This window comes from Sordaria macrospora, chromosome 1 (assembly GCF_033870435.1).
Source record: "Sordaria macrospora chromosome 1, complete sequence".
In the NCBI taxonomy this organism is placed as follows: Eukaryota; Fungi; Ascomycota; class Sordariomycetes; order Sordariales; family Sordariaceae; genus Sordaria; species Sordaria macrospora.
Window position 1 is genome coordinate 2,368,044 of NC_089371.1, and position 16,811 is coordinate 2,384,854.

Genomic DNA, 16,811 nt, shown 5'->3' on the forward strand with positions numbered 1-16,811 from the left:
GAGGTGCTATGGGACCTTCCCTTTCGAATAACCCTGCGGTGACGAATGCGATTGTAGGGGAACAAGGTGTGGAGAAGTTCTTCTTTGGGTTTCAACCAGGGATGGTCTAGGAGGGAAGTGCCAGCAATGCCATCCGTTTGATTTCCTGGAATTCCTGTTGGCGGAGAAAGATCTCAAGTTAATTGCCACACACTCCATCCACAATGCAACGACTGTTCCCATGAAAACCGACGCGTAGATTTGCAAGGCCATTGTGAAAGGAATTTCCCGAATTCGTAACCCACGGAGCTTTGGGCAAGATAGCCTGAATTCAAAAGAAGGGAAAACATGCCGTTCGGCTCGCTTGTTCCTGAAGTTGGTGGACGCGAGCGGAGCTTGATCCGTTCGGTACCTCTGTCTTGGAAGCACTCTATGGCGAACCTCTTAACGCAGCCTATTATCATATCAAGATGTACCCCAGACAATGTTAGATTGAGGTCCTATATTCTCTGTATTGGCTGGTCAGACACGGCGCCACCAAAGCAAGAAACACGCTACGCACGAATGGCTGGAGGTGCTGGGCTTGTTTGACAGGAAACGGTCCCCATCACCATTCAATGCTTGCTTGAAGTTGAATTTGACCCTTTCAGTATTCTGGAGTCGTGATGGTGGGAGGGATTCGTCATCCCGGCTCCACACAGAACCCACTTCCCCCTGGACAGGGCCCTTGCTAGTTGCTCGAGGAGATCTGGAAGAAGAAGAATGGTGGTTTCCGAAATGGGGATGCTCGGGTTGTGGGGGTGAAACAGAAGAAACCCGAAGGCGCACCGCTCGTAACGCGTCCCCTGGAATAGTTGCAGGGGGTTAAAGTACGAATTCAACCAATGGCATATTCTGTATTTGTGTGCTTTGCCGAAGAAGAAACAGCCCTGGTCCATTTGGGGCTCTGCGGGAGCTGACTGACTAAAGAACTGACTTTGTTCTTCGACTTGACCTTCATCGTTTGGTTCAACACCCTCCCTGGTTGGATATGATGAAGAAACTGGACAGTAAGTGTGTGTTCGGATTCTTCCGTACCTACGTTGAGACCAGGATGAAAGCCAGGCACGGACAGGAAGACATCCCACGGCTCCGCACCTCCGTCGCTCTGCCTGCTGAGACGGGAGAATTGTGGGATGAATATGAACGAAAGGGAAGACGGAGAGGGCTGCTGCGGGAAGATCTACAATCGCCATGATACCTTACCCTAGCGAGTCTAGCTCAGCACTTGTTGACGCGCGTCTTTCGTCGGGGCATTGCTGTCAACCATTCTAGCGAGACGCTCGTGCGTGAGGGAGGAGAGGCGGTGGAAACGAAAGGAATGCGTACGTTACCTCTAACCCATATCAGTACAGGGGTGTGAAGTACCGAGAGCTAAGCTTCACGTCTAAGATGGGGTCCTGCCCATGACCCCCTTCCTGAACAGTTCCGAAGACCAGCCCAGATGTCTGCCCTGGTTCTGTTATGTTTCCCTTCTGAACAACCGGTTTCGAGGCACATGAAAAGAGAGAGTTCCCAATCCATTCAATCAAGGTCTGTGTGCCGCACTGCATTATCTCAGATTTCTCAAGTCAAGTGCCTACCGCATCAGGAAGGCCAAAAGAAGATACAGCTCTTGGCAAGCCCGTCTGGTGCAACACTTTGTTGCGACACTACCGCCAAGAGGAGGAGATAAACCTGGTTCATGACTTCTGCCCGCGAAGGGACCTGCAACAACACGCTGACGAAAAAATTCAGGGAAGGAACTAAGAGCCGCGTTGGGTTGTATCAGCTTATGCGCCAGTTACAAGCACGGAATTACATATCATTGAGAGGAGCCGAGGCGGATGCAGATGTGAATGGGGTGGGAGACTCACAATTAGGTGCTTACCTTGATGCCCGGTCATATTCAACCTTGATCGCTATGTCTTCGAGTGCGACGCCAAGAGTCGTAGTCAAATGGAGGGGAAAATGTGTTTCTGCTTGAGGAAGTTGTCGTGTATCCAGTTGACAGGCAAAGATTGCAAACTGCTGTCGAGTCGGTCGCCAAAAAGATGAGCGTTTCGTTGCCGCCACTCAGTCTGGAATTCTACCCCCTTTGTTGACGACTGGGGTAGGGAAGTGGGAACAGCAACGACGGTGGGAATTTGAAAGAAAACTCCGAGTAGTAGAATGGTTGACGAGTCAGACCGCAGGGATTGCCAATATTCACGGAAGTTCCTTCTGCTCTAGAAGCTACGCGGATCCAAGGGTTCCACATGAAGAACTGAAACATCATGAAAGACGCGTCAGCAAATAGCTGAGAACCCGCGTTGACGTGGAAAAGCGGTGGCTGTGGTGGAAAAGTTCAGGCTCCGCAAACACCTCCTTTAGGAGCCGGGTGCTCCGGGTGAGCGGCCTACCTATAACAACAAGGGCACTCCAAACATCAGAGTCGAAGAAGTGACGAAAGACTAGCATCAATATCAAATGTTGTCGAGCATGATAAACGAATGACCCCCTAGTGACTTCGTCAGCAAACATAGGTCAGCAAGTTATGATCTCGACACCGACAAGATGCATACGTACCATCAAAGTTGTTCTCCTCATGGGAACGGACACTAACTGCCCCATCGAGGGCATCTTTCGTGATGATAGCGTCGTCGACGTCCTTCCCTTCGGCCTGATACGAAGACAGGACACTCGCCCCGTGTTTCCACCTTTAGGGCATTAACGGCCCACATCACTCCCCGCGTTGAGGATCTCGATGTACGGAACCAGCAACCCTTGATGGAATGGATCATGCGTATGTGTACGGCCCATCATCTAACAGCCGACGGAAAATCTTCTTGTGCGAGTACCGATGACGAAAACTCGGGCAAATTCCATCAGATCTCTTATGCCAGTTGTCGCATATTGCGCGTTATTGTCGTAAAAGGGCGGACAAGCAGCATCTTGGCAGTTTCACTGCCATTGGGGTTTGAGTCGGGACGGAAGTTGAAGCTGAAGTGTTCAAATGGTCTAACGGGCAAGCAACAGGCCCTTGCAATGACTCTGTTGATATGCTAGAGGTTGGATTGGTGAATCTGCAATGGACCACCGTCATGCTGGTTCGCAACGAGAGAGTGGCCGCGCCACCGCTTTCGAGCCGTCGGTGGGATGCCGCTCTCGCCGGCGTTCTCTCAGAGTCAATCGACCGAAACTATACTTGAAGGGGTAGAAATCAGCTGATGAATTAAATGGGGATGCGGCCGTATCTAGCAATGCAATGAACGTCGCTGTTTTCGTTGTGGGGGTGGCAGTGGTGATAGTGAGAAGGTCGAAGTTGGGAAAGGCAAAGAGTCGACAGAGTTGATAGAGTGTGACAGTTTGACCCAAATTTCTTCTCTTCGGTTCGGTCGCTTCTCCCTCATTCTTCTTCTTGCCCTATTGCACCTTCCTCGCATTCTTTCTTCCATTGATGCATAGATATTCGTTCCTGCCTTGATCCGACATGTTGAATCACGGCATTTTGCGTCTGATGGAAGGAGCAGAGAATATATTTCCCACATCATCCTTCGCTCCTTCCAAAAAAGGAGAGAAAAGGCGGAAGTCTCTTCACCTCCCACGGCGCAATTGATCTCCCTCTCGAAGACTCTCGAAGCTCATGGATCGAATTCCGTGGATTGGCGGGCTTATTTTAGACGAACGGTTGTTTTCTAGCGACGCGTATAGTATTGGAAAGTCACCTGGGCGCCTCGAAGTCACGTTAATGGACTTACCTTGAGTTTGCCAAAGACTTGCGGGTTCCATGGAAAGAGCCGCTTTTGGACGGCAAACAGATGTTTCTGATGTGCGTAGCGCTCAACCTGGTGAACCCTTAATGAATTAGTACAGCTGATTACTCATATAGAGCAAAGTCTTTGAGGTTTTGAATGAATAATAAAATATTTCTCCATGCATAACATCTTGTGCTAAGCCGAAAACCACCGAGTGTTCAACCTCTGTTCACGTGCCCTGTTGGATGCGACCGTATTTGTCTTCCAGGAGCCGTCTTGGACCTATTCTTAGGAGCTAGCTCCGAGATCCACAATCATCCAATCATCGGAACCATCCTCCATCGGGTATGGTGTAGCGGTAACATCGTTGACTCTCACTTCTCAGAAGTGACTGCTCTCTCAACAGCCCCGGGTTCGACTCCCGGTATCCGAGTTACGATATCTTTTTTATAGCTTTTTCTTCATTGGTTTTGGCAAAAAGGCATTATTCCCATTCTTGCTTTTCTTTTTTCTTGTCTGTATATGTAATATGCAATACGCTTTTCCTTATCTGCCGCGCTCAAGTCCCGAGTTTTTTTTTTGTGGTGGACTTTCCCGCATTCCCCTATGGTCTGAGACCCTGAGAGCATCAGACTCGATGTTCCTCAAATTAGGAAGTTACTGTTAAACGTCCGTTCGATTCTATTGTACATTCTATTGAAGCCAACCGCATTTGAAGTTGGCTGTTACTCAGATCCGTCTTTATTGAAAATGAGATCAACTACAATCCCTGTCAGATTTGCAGTCCTGACCTTCTAGTTGTGATTCGTTGTTGACACTCTGCTGTTGTTAACCTGGTGAGACTCGAGGAGCCACGAGTCGCGCCTCAAGTATAGTTTCAAACTATTGGTCCATAGCGTGGGGGAAGCGAATGCGAGGGCCCTAAAAGTATAGAGTAGTCGGCTCAGATCGAGATCCGGTTCTCGATGTTCTGGCTGGATGTGGTTCCAGTCGGAGAGATGTGGATTTCACGCTTTCAGTTGCCCCCAACGAAGGCGTAATACACCACCATCTAAATCGAGCTTGGTAGTTACTCGGGGTTCAGCCTTTTGCATCCAGTGCGTGATCATGCCCTCGAGGTTAGCCGCCCGTGAGTTGACACGGAATCCTCCTCTAAGGAAGGCTTCGTGGCTAACTGCAGCTCAGCCATCCATTGGGCAAAGAATGTCGCCTGCAGGATTTCGTGCAGCGGGGGAAAGGCTCATGTCTTAGTAACAAGATACCGGCGTCATAGGCCATGTGTCAGAGCCTGATCCCTCGAGAGCACATCAACCAGCCAGCATAAACGTGATGTGTGTCTGTCATTGGGCTTACATGACACTTGCCAGCAACTTGAGACGTCTTTGTGTGAGATGCATTTCTGAAAGCCTGCGTAATGTTAGCACCTTCCTCGTATAGCAGAGCCCTCGAAATAGTGCGTGACAGAGATCTGCTCACTGCAGAAACTCTTGCTAGCAGCTAAACAGACCAAAAGAACAGTTCGCAATCCACGTCCCTGGATGAACTATGGCTCTGTATTGCTTTACGGCAATAACTTGCGACCCCCGCAACGTGGCAGTCCCATGCCTCAAGCGGCAACTGTCCGCGGAATAGCGGCGCCCCGGACGCTGTCTCAGCTGTGTCTCGCGTGCCCAAACAGCACTGGTGCGTTGACCTCGGGAGGATCTCGCTGCTTTCATTTGATTTGAAATAGCTTGAACATACCGCACAGCGGTCGACGGTGGCGGGTCACTTGATGCCCAGCAAGCTTTACCACACCTCCCATGCACCCGGGGAACCTTCCAGATTCTCCTCAAAACTTCTGTCGGATAACTCGCATTGTGCCGTATTGGGGGTCTTTTGTTCATGGGCGTGAATGGGTAAATGGGCATGCTCTATGTCGGTGTCTAATAATAACCTGTCAGCTTTAACTAATGAACGAACTAGTCGGACGTTGATAGCTTAGCCTAGGCTGGACCCTTTGCTCCTTTATAGCAAGGTCTGGTGATTCGCACTGATCTCGAGGTGGAGCTACTCACCAGCTCACTGTTAAAAGTATTCTCAGCGTGATGGATGTCTTATTACTAGACAGGTGAGGCCAAGAAGCTGCTTGGTGCACAGTAAGAAACGCGAGACATCGGCCTTAACCCCGTCCGTTATGCCCGATGATGTAAATGGTTTCACTTGAAGATTGCTTAGACATTCCTTATGACTGAAGTAGCGGCGGTGGACTCCCAAATACCTCATTAGATCACGTTAGCGTGGTAGGGGAGACTGCTGGGTTTGTCGGATGAACTTCGAAGGATTTGACCCATGGTCGACAACGCACGGCTATAGGCCATAGGAGGCTCAGCGGAAGCTAGATGCACCATGATCACGGTTGCACAACCGACGTCCCAGTGGAACGTGCCCTCCATCGCTGGACATGTAAGTGGATCGGAGGATCGCTGCTAGGGCCTGTTCACGAAGGTTCTGGTCAGGCCAGTGAAAGACGGCAGCGTCTGGAAACCATCGCGGACCCCGAAAACCGACTACGTACCGAGTACCTGCGGCACATATGTTGCAAGATCAAATGTACCCCCACTGCTGCTCAGGAGCGACACGGCGTGTGTTTGAAATGTACCAGTTGGTGTGCGTGTCATTATGGTATAGACATTCCACTTCCAGAGATGATACCGCCGGCAGAGGTGTGCTTATCAGGTCGATAGTCCGTGTGTGCATGGTGCAATTGGTACCTAGTTCTAATATCTTCAGTTTCTCAATTCGGTTCTACGGCTAACCCGAATTGCGTAAGATTATTAGTTGTGAGAGGTGTGACAGGAGCAAAATCCCACCCCCGCGGATTGATATTACCTCTAATCCCGAATAGCAATAGCTGGAGACAGAGCAGCGAGCCCATATCGAGCCCCATAGCATGGGAGACATGATGTCATACCTAGGTGCCGTTGATACCTCTCATGGAAGAATGTGTCAGAAAAGGAGGAAAAGAAGGGTCTGAGCTCCGAAGCTATACTTTACATACGGCACAAATTCATCAAAAAGGTGTATACTGTGTACTACAGCATCTTCGACCAAGGATTGTTGAATGGCTCTAGCCTGACAGAAATTTCAATTAGACACTTCTTGAGCCACACGAGAGTCTTCATGTGATCATATTCCCGAGCTCTCAGTTGTACTGTACAGGGTCGAATCATTGAGTTGTGCCATCTTTCGGCAAGGAGTCTTGGTTCAAAACACTCTCCATGAACTTGAGAAGCTGACAATGGAAGTGCCCAGGGGCAGCAGCGAAACTGCCAGTCGTCGAGTGAGTCCCGCCTGCCGTTCAATTCGCTTCTGAAGAATGTTCGGACATGGTGCCTCTGTCCCCGGAACCGAAACCGAAGGCGAAGTGCAGAGATCCCGGTGTCCGCACGGGAAGGAGCGAGGGATCATGGCCAACCAGGCTCGGCAGGGGGCGGGCTTCAAAGTGAGGGGACCCCGTGATGTAAAATAAGATTCTCAGCGGTTTCCAAGCACAGGCAAGCTACTATGTCAACACCAGGGATTTTTCACCCGAAAGGTGATCAATTGACATGATGTTGGACGCTGAACGGAGGCAAGAGGGTGACAGCTGAGGTGAGCCTGAAGGTGAGAACTGCCCGTGAGAAGGTGCCTGGGTGCAATCCGCTAAACCCCATTGTCTTGAGGGGGCAGGTGTGGGGAGATCGGCAGCCCTTCCCGCGACTGGACCAGACGGGCAGTTAACAGGCCAACAATGTACTTGACTACTTGTAGACTACCCTAGCGACTTACGTGCAGCTGCTGAATTGAACCACAATTGACCAATCACGAAGCAGCTTTGTTCAGCCCGCCAACCGCAACTGACCGCCAACGCCTCTCAGGTGTAGGAGCGAGCCGTGCCAGGAGGTTTTCATGACAGTGAGTCCATCCAGTTGTTAGAATGGCTGTACCATATTGAATGCTGATGGAAGTAGTACCAAGCTCTGAAGAATCACGAAAAGGGGGCCCATAACATAGGAGCGGAGAGATTCCCGTGCCCTGTCACAGGTTGGCATTGCCTATATAGTGTGCATTCGAGTTCTGCCTTGCAAGCAGAACATCGTCCTATCTTTTGTAGGTTTGGCTGTCTGGGCATATGCACCCCAGCCTGTCATATGCCCCTATTGTAGCAAGACGTAAGTGTCGCAAGGCTCTGGTCGATACTTCGTATCTAGTAACTGACAGCCCCAGATACGTTAAAAAGCCATCGTTTGACGAGCACTTAAGGCGCTGTAGGACAATAGTGACGAATTGAGACCATCTCAATACAACACCAGTGGAAACAGTTTACACATCGGCTTCGAGCATGGCAGCACGAATGAATTCATCTGATGATTTATCAAGTTACCACCCGCTGACCGGCGCGTCTCTATCTCCTGATCCTCTCAACATGACACCTTCTTCACAGCTGGAATTCCAGTTCCAACCCAACGACCCGATCACAACATTCTCGTCTTCCCAAATAGGGTCAGGACTGGACAGCGCAGGTGCCTTCACCCAGGGAATAAGCATGAACTCGGCCGGGGGCTATTCCCCAGGGGAGTCCGCGCACCCACCACACTACATCTTGTCACCTATCGACGAACAACCAACTTCCTCCGTACCGATGTTTACAGATGTTGCCTGGCGCCCTGATGAATTATTGGAGCAGCAATATCAACAGCCATTTACGCCTGTAACGGCTCAGATCTCGACCGAAGCGTCGCAAGGAGTGTTGCATTTTCTCCGACCTGGCCAAATAGCGCTCTCGAGAAGGCAAAGCGCCCCAGCCTGCTCTTTACCCCTAATGCCAGGAGAAAACCCGCCTTTTCGTCTTGACGGACCACCGCCTCTACTACCGTCACATCTGTCAGTGGCTGTGACGTCGCCACCGCCTGATAGCCCTGACTACACCGGCCATCCGTCGTTGAGTCTGGCAATGGAGCCACAGATGACGTTCCAGCGTGTCGGCGTTAAACGGAAGGGGGTGATGCAGATCGCTGAGAGTAATATCGTACGGCATAACACTTGCTTCACCAGTCGTCCGGAAACCCAAAGCTATGGCGGTGCGGGAGGATGGTTGAGCATAAACTATCCCAACCCTGGGTTCGGTATGTGAGAAAAGGAGCTGGCGGTTTTTATATGAAAGGTTTTTTTTTGGGACCATAGAGGAATAGGGACCTCAGAACACCTTCTGTTGGATTGAAAGTTACCATGGTTGGCCAACATCCTCCTTCTATTCATCTCAAAAAAATCATATTCTTACGATTTCCGGACTTTTTAGTATTATCAGATCTTTTCTCGGCCTCTCTTTCATTTCTATCGGATGTTTGTCTACCAAAATATCGTCATCTTTTTTCAGCATTGCAGATATTATGAGCAGGCTTCAGAAGAATCCGAGACATACAATAATAGAGCGGCAATTCAACATCACAAATTCTGAGTTAACATTTGTTACGTACCTTGCAATAAATCCAAACCGTACAACGTGTGTGCATCCGATCAAGAACTTCAACTATAATACGGGGGGAACCCTCCATTTGTTTACAAAAACTGCAAGAAGGAACAGCAAGGAAAAAGAAGATCAAAAGGAAAATCAAAAAGGAAAAATAAAGACGAAGTAAAAGAACACCATGTGTGACAAAGACAGAAACACAGACGTAAAAAGCGTAAAAAGATGGGATTGCCAGGAATCGAACCTGGGTCCTCTCGGATCCGTTGTATGTCAAACGACCACAACGAGAAGTACTGACCACTATACTACAATCCCTGTTGTTCTTGTTGTAAGACGGCCGACGAGCTAGAGGTTATGTAAGTGGGTAATTGATATGTTTATGCTGTGCAGCCTGACTTGTTACACACATTATCTGTTTTTGCGCGATGAGCGAACGATTGGATTGACCGGGTTGAAGATAAGCTCAAGCTCCGGGAAAATGAACCAAAATTTGATGATCTGCTTGCCATCTCATTTACCAATAATTCTACGACGTCAGGGCTTAGGGTCAAATTAGTTAGTTGTGGTGAAAACGAGTGTTTGAAGTGATTGAAGGGTTTTCGATTTACACTGTAGGGGTACGTAAGGAAGAAGTAGAAGGAAGGTGTTCGGATGAAAGACATCAGAATGCTGTAGCTAGACACAAGCACTACAAGTAATACAACATTGTACACATCAGTCCTGGAAAGTTCGTTGGCGTGGGACTTCACAACGTACTCATCGCAACTCAGCCGATATTCCACCAAATTCCATGCAAGAAGTTTGTATCAATCGCTTACATTTTTCATACTTCATACACTCTCTCCATTTTCCATTTTGAATGTAGTTATCCCGTTGATTTTTTGTGAAGTTGTAGAGCCCCCTGTCACGAGAGCCGCACTAACAAACTTATAAGGACTGATGTGTATGTCATCATGTTCATGTCTTGGTATGTATATCTAAGCGTCAGCCATGCATGCTATCTACAAATCATAAAAACTATATGTGATCTAAAACGCCCCCAAAACAAAGCGGTCTTGTCTTCCGTGGATGATGCACCGCCGTCGCTCATCTTCCCTGACTGGGAGCGTTGTGCCTGCGTTGTCGTGGTGCGCATGCGCTGCACCTTGTTCATTCCATCCATCTCATCTCTTTTGCAGAAACCCAGGCCCCATAAAAGACTTCCCTTCTTTTCCCCCTTCAGTTCATCCCATCCCATCATGCGAAAAAGGGCACCTTGTCATACAACCCATCATAAACCTTTCCCACCCACCCAAGCGTCTCCCCTCCCCTCGCGACAACCCCCAGTCCACCAGCAGCCCACAGCGCCGTCGCCGCCGCCGCCACCGCATTAATCAAAACAAACCTCCTCCTCCTCTTCCTCCTCGCCTGCCTATCCACTTCGGGAACGCCCGTGTGTCTCTCCAACTTCCACCCAGCGCCCTGCGACACACCAAACCACTTCGCCCACCCCCAGATCATGTGTCCGCATCCGACTCCCAGCAGCGCCGCGTACGCAGCCCACGACGTCCAGGGGTGTCGCACAAACCCGTGCGCGACGTACGCCAAGCCGATGTTTGCGGAATCGCCTTCGACAGCAAGCGGCAACCCGCGGTTCATGAACGCGTGCGCAGCCACCACCGCCGTGAAACCGTAACCCGAAAGCGCAATCCAGCTGAGGCGCGGCCACCCGGAGCGCAGGAAGCGCGCCGTGGGCTTGGCGATCAGACCGTGTGTTTTCTCATCGGAGCCGACGCCGTAATACCTGCGCAGGTTCTTGCGGCGGCGGAGTAGGCGCGCCAACAGACCAGCGCCGACGTGGGCAACGATGGGGAGGGCGACGAGTAGAGGTTCGGAAAGGGGCGTTTGGTAGATCTCGCGCGCGAGGAGGAGGTAAGATTCGGAGGCGGGGACGGAGCGCGCCAGGAGGGGGATGACGGAGGTTGTGGCGAGGTGGAGCGAGGCGAAGAGGGAGAAGGTGTAGGAGGAGTAGCGTTGAATGCGGGTTACTAGAGGAGGAGGGGAGAGGTTAGTTGGAAAGTCTAGACATATGCGTGGGGAGGAGAACAAGGCTTTGAGAAGGGCATGGGCTCTTACGGTAGTATATCGCTCCATGACCGCTACCGCTTAAGCCGAGTGGTGTCGTTGTGTTGTGTAGACCAATGCCGCCGGCCGTCCCTCCTGATCCGGAGGACTTGAGAGAGTGTATCGAGTCTGCTAGAGATCCGCCTTCGCCGGCGTCGTCCGAGGAGGGCGAGGCATCTCTTGTTGGGTCAAAGTCGGGACCGTCTTCTTGGTAAGAATCAAGTATCGGCTCTGGGTCGAGTTGTACGAGCGAGATGAAGGTCTCTTGCGACGCTTTGTGACTCAGTCGATGGTCCCGAGGGTCCAGGCTGTGAGGATCCATGGTGGATGGACTGGACTGGGTTGTAAAGCGTCGGGTTGCGCCAGTCTCTCGCAACCGTTACTTGTTCGATCGTGATTTGCAATTTGTTTGGACTCCAATTCGTCTCTTCTGTCTTCGAGGTTTGTTGTGGTACGAATTGGGACTTCAGGAGACTCCGGCAGGTTTGTCGTCAAGAACCATGGAAGCAGGGCCTGGAAAGTCACAGATGGGTGGAGGTTTCGGGTTCTTTAGGTGCGTACTGGCGCATTTGTTGAGTGACGAGGGTGGGTCCTCACCGGCTCGGCCGTTGGGGTCCTCAAGCGGACCATCGCCGGCCAAGCACAGTGTCCGCTAAGCCAAGCCCGGTGGGGATTAGCGGTGTGGTGGATTCTGTGGAGGCACCTTCCCCACGTTTCCCTGCTGTCCGTCAAAGTTGCATTGAAGGAACTGTGATTCGTGCCGCCGGCAGTTCTTTGTGTCTTTGGGTGTGACCTCACACGCAGACGCGACTGCATTTCGAGCTTCGACTTTACACATGTTCACTTTCTCTTGCACCCATACTCAACTGCACCGCCCCAACGATATCGAACCGCTGAAAACTTTATCCTGAGAACCGTATGCTCAACTCAAATTACAAAATATCATTTCGCCGATATCATCCAACCTACCGCCAAAATGCCTCCAGTAAGCATCCATCCGTTCACTGCTCCCCACGCAGCCCTTGACGGCAACCTGGACATGCTAACCATCCCCCTCAAACAGCGCCACCAAACTCTCCCACCAGCTCAAACCTCCTCCGCCCGCGAAGCCCTCCAATCATTCTACTGTCAGCTATGTCAAAAAGGATACAGCCGCATGAACGACTATGAAGCCCACCTCTCCTCGTACGACCACAGCCACAAGCAGCGTCTTAAGGACATGAAGCAGATGGTGCGGGACCCCCAAGCTGCCGCACGCGCTAGGAGACAAGAGCAAAAGAATGAGGGCGTCATCTCCATCAAGCTTGGAGAAGCTGCGGCTGGTGGTGCTGCTGCTCCCGGGGGTGGTGGCTTCAAGAAGGGCGGGTTTAAGAAATCGGGGTTTAAGAGTGCCTTTGTTCCTTTCGGGGAAAATAAACCGGCCGCGGCCGTGACTACACCAGCACCATCGACTAAGGATGATACAGCGGCGGAGATCAAGAGGGCACCGAGAAGCGAGCTGGTTGAGAGCGACACCGAAGACGAGGGATACGAGGTTTACGATCCTAGCAAACCGACCGACTGAGCGGGGTTTTTATGGGAGGATATCAATTACCGAAGTAGGGGAAATGCACCGCGCGTGCAAACCAACAGCAGCATTGAAGCAACAGAACTACAGGGAGTATCAACAGGTTTTGCGAGGGAAGTCTTATCAGCTTTGGACGCCACATTCGCTATTACAGAAGGATCGAATTGTTGCGCCATCCCTCCGATGGAGTCGAATCTGCCGAAAATACCGCCGAACTCCAGCGCGCAAAACAAGAGCAGAGTGTCCGCCAAGTTCAAGAAGAGATGGGTGGAAATGGAACGCCAAATTGTTTTACAAAGGATGCAACACCTCTTATCACCGACCGGTTTTCTACCTCAAGGACCCCCGGTCATGGTCGACCAGATCCTCGGTTCGAAGCCCGACAAGTCTTCCTCCACCAAGTTCATGATATGTCGATGACCAGAAAACCAATTACCGAGCTGCGCCGTTTGCGTGGCATCGATAAGACCAGCGGGAATATCTGCACCAAAGACACCAGGTGTGACTGCGGCCGCAGCACCTGGTGCCGCCATGTTACCATGTTGGTGTTGTCGCTGCTGATGAGCTGGGTTCGAGCCGGAGTTTGTATGCTGTTGCTGCTGGTGCTGTTGATCATGAAGGAGCTGCTGGGGCATGAACCCGAGCTGGCTGAGATACATATCGAAATCATGACCGACTAGCATCATGTCTTGGTCTTGTTGCTGCTGTGCTTTGGTCTCGACGTACAGGCGTGCGACGTGGCAGAGGACTTGACATACGCGATTGAACTTGTCGATAGCCTCGGAGATGCTGCAGACGGTGGAGAGAGAGGCGACGAAGTGATCCATGCGGTCCAGGTCCTGCATGTTAGATGTCTCGATGACATGGCAGAAGAGAACAATAAAGGGGATGAATGGGGCGTAAAGGATCGTCCTATTGGTTTTGGATGTGTTAGAGTTGGGACGGAACCCCCCAATACAGATATCAAACCACGTGGGGGTGTGTGTGCACACGACTTACCAGTGAAGATACCCAACCTTGGTGAAATGGCTTAACCCCGGAATCTGCATGCATTCCAAATGAACCTCGACCGCCCGCCTTGCCGCTTCGATACACTCCGGGTTGAAGGTGCTACCGAACCCCGGAGCGGCCGGAATGGCGCGGTATATCAGACACAGCGACGCCCAGTACGTGACCTCGTCCGACTGCAACATGAGCGTCACCGTGAACCCGTCCCTCTTTCCGGAATCAGCCAGCTTGCCCGTCTCGCGCGCGTGACGGATCAGCTCATCATTTTCCCTGGCTATCCCTTTAATCGCCTCAACCAGCTGGCGCGCGCTCTCAATGCGCTGCTCAGGCGGTCGTGACAGGGCCGCGATGGAGTACAGCTGCTCGTAGGCTTTCCCCATGACCTCGGCGTGCTCGATCCACAGGTTGAGCATCTCCTTCCAAAAGTCGGCGACGTTGATGGTCCGGCCCATGCGTTTCGGGATGGCGATGTCGTAGTCTTGGATCATGGACGAGCGGCCGAAGCGGAGGGAGAGACCCTTATCTAGCATGTAGGCGAACCAGAAGAGCGCGGACTTGGTGTCGTTGGAGACGTCGTCGTTTGCACTGGTGACGCCCGAGGAAGAGGTGGCGGGAAGGCGGTGGTAGCCGAGGGTTTGACAAATCATTACTGCTGAAGAGTTGAGTTGCCAGGCGAGGGTGAAGCGGGAGGCTTCGACTGCGTAGGAGGCCTGGGTGGGTTAGGGTCAGCAAATCCATGTTATGCCACTTCTTTGAAGAGAAAGGGGGAAGATACTTACAGCTAACAACAATGCTTCGATACTCTCCTTCCTTGCGGGCATGAACAGAGGTAGTGCCATCAGAGCCGTCTCGAGGTTGTCTCGGCACAGGTTGCGGTACTCGAGCAGCTTCTCGGCCTGATGAGCCTCGTCCGCCCTCGTGGCCTTCTCCTGGAAGAGGTAGAACAGACCGGCATTGACGACGATGAAGGTTGCCAAGCTGTAATCTTCGGTGGCGAAGTATACCCGGCGACAACAGTCGACGAAGTCATCTACCGCGATGAAGGTGCACATCAACGTGAACGTCTCTGGTAGCTCGTTCTTGATATCCCGAAGAATGCCGACGACCACTGGGCTCGGAGGCATAGGCAGCTCACGCATGCCTCCCCTAGGCATCGGCTTCGCGTTAGGAAACCTCGAGTCCTGGTTTGTCCGCTTGCGGTTCTGCATGCTGACAATCTGCCGCAGGGACGACAGAGCCGACTCCATGCTGGGGCTGAGCGACGTATCCCGTGTCACGGCGTTCTCGAGAAACTCGCTGGCGAAGACGGTCTGGGCGGCCATGGAGGAGTTGCCCTCAAAGGCCGAGTCCATCTCATCGTCGTTGTCGTCGTCATCGTCGATGGGAATCTCGCCCCGGTCTGGGTCACCGACGATGTCGCTGATGATGGCCACGGGGGGTTCGCTGGCTCCGGGAGAAGCATTGATATTGCTGTGGGTGCCGGCGGCGTGAGAGGACGATTCAGATGATGGGGTTCGGGACTGTGAGATGACCATCAGCTCACGCAGCATCTTCTCGATGCCGGTGAGCCGGGTGCCGAAGTGGTCGATTTTGCGCTCATATTGCGCCGAGATGAGAACTCGCTGCCGTTGTTCCTTGGGCTTCTGGCCTACTCCGCTTGAACTGCATGACCGGTTTGCTGTCCTACAATTTGAGCATGGCGACTCTTTGTCACAACGGATCTATGTAGTCAAGATGCAAAGGGGCTTGGTTAGAAATGCCATGACCTTTGGAACTTGATGAGAGTACTATGGCCTTGGACCTACCTACCTTACGGAGCCGGCATTGATCGCACTGTAAAATCGGCGTGTGTCAGTGAGGCGCTTTTCAAGTTGCACTCATGCATTCGATGTAGCATTGCTGTGTAGAAACTCTTAAAGGGGTGACATGTAAGGGGTTTCTGCGCAAGTACCCCGAGTTGGGGAGCCCAATGCGAATACGGGTCCGGTGCGGGTGCGGGTCGGACACCGCGGGCACCACACCGGGATCCGTGAGGCCGGACCCGGACCAGATCGGGCCCCGCTATTCAAGACTTCCGGGTTTTCGGCGCCCGTTTTACTGACGGGGATTAGGGGACGTGACTTTGCGGAGCCTAGGAAAGATCGAGATAAAATGAACAGAACTTACTGCTCTCTTTAGACCTGCCCCTGGACTGAGGCCACCTGTGTTTCCCTCGGCCGCGTCCCTCTCGCCACTAGCCTCTCGTTCTGTGTCCATGTGTGTTGTTTTATGGTTCCTTGTGCTGATCCAAAGGACCGGGACGGTCGTAGTGGTTGTCTGTTACGTATCGGTAGGGCAAACTGGAGTTCAGGTAGCCTGGGCTTGCGTCGCCAAGGAATCAAATGTTCACATTTAATGCTGGTCAAAGATACCTCTTGTTTAACAAAACGACAACGGAAGAGACCTGATGCAAATGTCGAAGGAGGACAATATCAGCAATGAAAAAGGCACCTGAAGCGATTGTGACAGATGCCCTTCTAAACGGGACTGCTGTGGCTCTGAGGCTATACTGCTATGTGGAGCCTCGTATTGTGCTGAATTGACAGGACTGCGCCGCTGAGCTGGAGGCTGTGAGAATGTGAGAATGGGAGCTGCGACTGCTGACTGTTGAGTGCTGGAGCTCCTGACTCCCGTCGTCTCGACTTTGGACGTTGGATGGGAATGAGTCTTGGCACCGCGGCCCGCGGATTCCGTCTCTGCCCGCGGACATGGACCCATTTTTCTTTAACTACACACTTCGGTCCTTTCGAGACTGCAACTCGGACCTTCAACAACATCCACTTGCCCGCCGCGGCGCCGTACTTTTACAATCGTCGTTACCGCCCCTTCTTGGCTGCCGATTTGGTAGACACAATTATACACGGGTGTT

General features: G+C 51.9%; 5 protein-coding genes and 2 non-coding genes across 7 annotated transcripts; 3 read left to right on the forward strand and 4 right to left on the reverse strand.

Moving 5' to 3' along the window:
- Positions 1–593: 593 nt before the first annotated feature.
- SMAC4_06016 (uncharacterized protein) lies at positions 594–1,266 on the reverse strand (the record flags this gene model as incomplete). Its single annotated transcript, XM_024655324.2, has 1 exon — positions 594–1,266. Exon 1 carries the CDS (start codon positions 1,212–1,214, stop codon positions 594–596), a length of 621 nt encoding a protein of 206 aa, XP_024511225.1. The 5' UTR covers positions 1,215–1,266.
- Positions 1,267–4,075: 2,809 nt separating this feature from the next.
- On the forward strand, positions 4,076–4,167 carry SMAC4_13038. Its single transcript has 2 exons — positions 4,076–4,111; positions 4,133–4,167. It is a non-coding gene; the product is annotated as a tRNA-Glu (tRNA).
- A 3,930-nt stretch (positions 4,168–8,097) lies between these two features.
- SMAC4_12078 (uncharacterized protein) lies at positions 8,098–8,889 on the forward strand (the record flags this gene model as incomplete). The annotated part of the gene is made up of 1 exon (XM_003351089.1): positions 8,098–8,889. The coding sequence occupies one exon, from the start codon at positions 8,098–8,100 to the stop codon at positions 8,887–8,889; it is 792 nt and encodes a 263-aa protein (XP_003351137.1).
- A 559-nt stretch (positions 8,890–9,448) lies between these two features.
- Positions 9,449–9,540, reverse strand: SMAC4_13039. The gene is made up of 2 exons: positions 9,504–9,540; positions 9,449–9,483 (listed from the first exon to the last, which is right to left on the reverse strand). It is a non-coding gene; the product is annotated as a tRNA-His (tRNA).
- Positions 9,541–10,126: 586 nt separating this feature from the next.
- SMAC4_06015 (uncharacterized protein) lies at positions 10,127–11,928 on the reverse strand. Its single transcript, XM_003351088.2, has 2 exons — positions 11,341–11,928; positions 10,127–11,252 (listed from the first exon to the last, which is right to left on the reverse strand). Exons 1-2 carry the CDS (start codon positions 11,648–11,650, stop codon positions 10,462–10,464), a joined length of 1,101 nt encoding a protein of 366 aa, XP_003351136.1. The 5' UTR covers positions 11,651–11,928; the 3' UTR covers positions 10,127–10,461.
- A 238-nt stretch (positions 11,929–12,166) lies between these two features.
- SMAC4_06014 (uncharacterized protein) lies at positions 12,167–12,892 on the forward strand (the record flags this gene model as incomplete). Its single annotated transcript, XM_024655323.2, has 2 exons — positions 12,167–12,313; positions 12,392–12,892. Exons 1-2 carry the CDS (start codon positions 12,305–12,307, stop codon positions 12,890–12,892), a joined length of 510 nt encoding a protein of 169 aa, XP_024511224.2. The 5' UTR covers positions 12,167–12,304.
- Positions 12,893–13,080: 188 nt separating this feature from the next.
- On the reverse strand, positions 13,081–16,657 carry SMAC4_06013 (uncharacterized protein). The gene is made up of 5 exons (XM_066090377.1): positions 16,070–16,657; positions 15,713–15,736; positions 14,683–15,624; positions 13,895–14,613; positions 13,081–13,807 (listed from the first exon to the last, which is right to left on the reverse strand). The coding sequence occupies exons 1-5, from the start codon at positions 16,157–16,159 to the stop codon at positions 13,231–13,233; spliced, it is 2,352 nt and encodes a 783-aa protein (XP_065945560.1). The 5' UTR covers positions 16,160–16,657; the 3' UTR covers positions 13,081–13,230.
- Between the last annotated feature and the right edge of the window lie 154 nt (positions 16,658–16,811).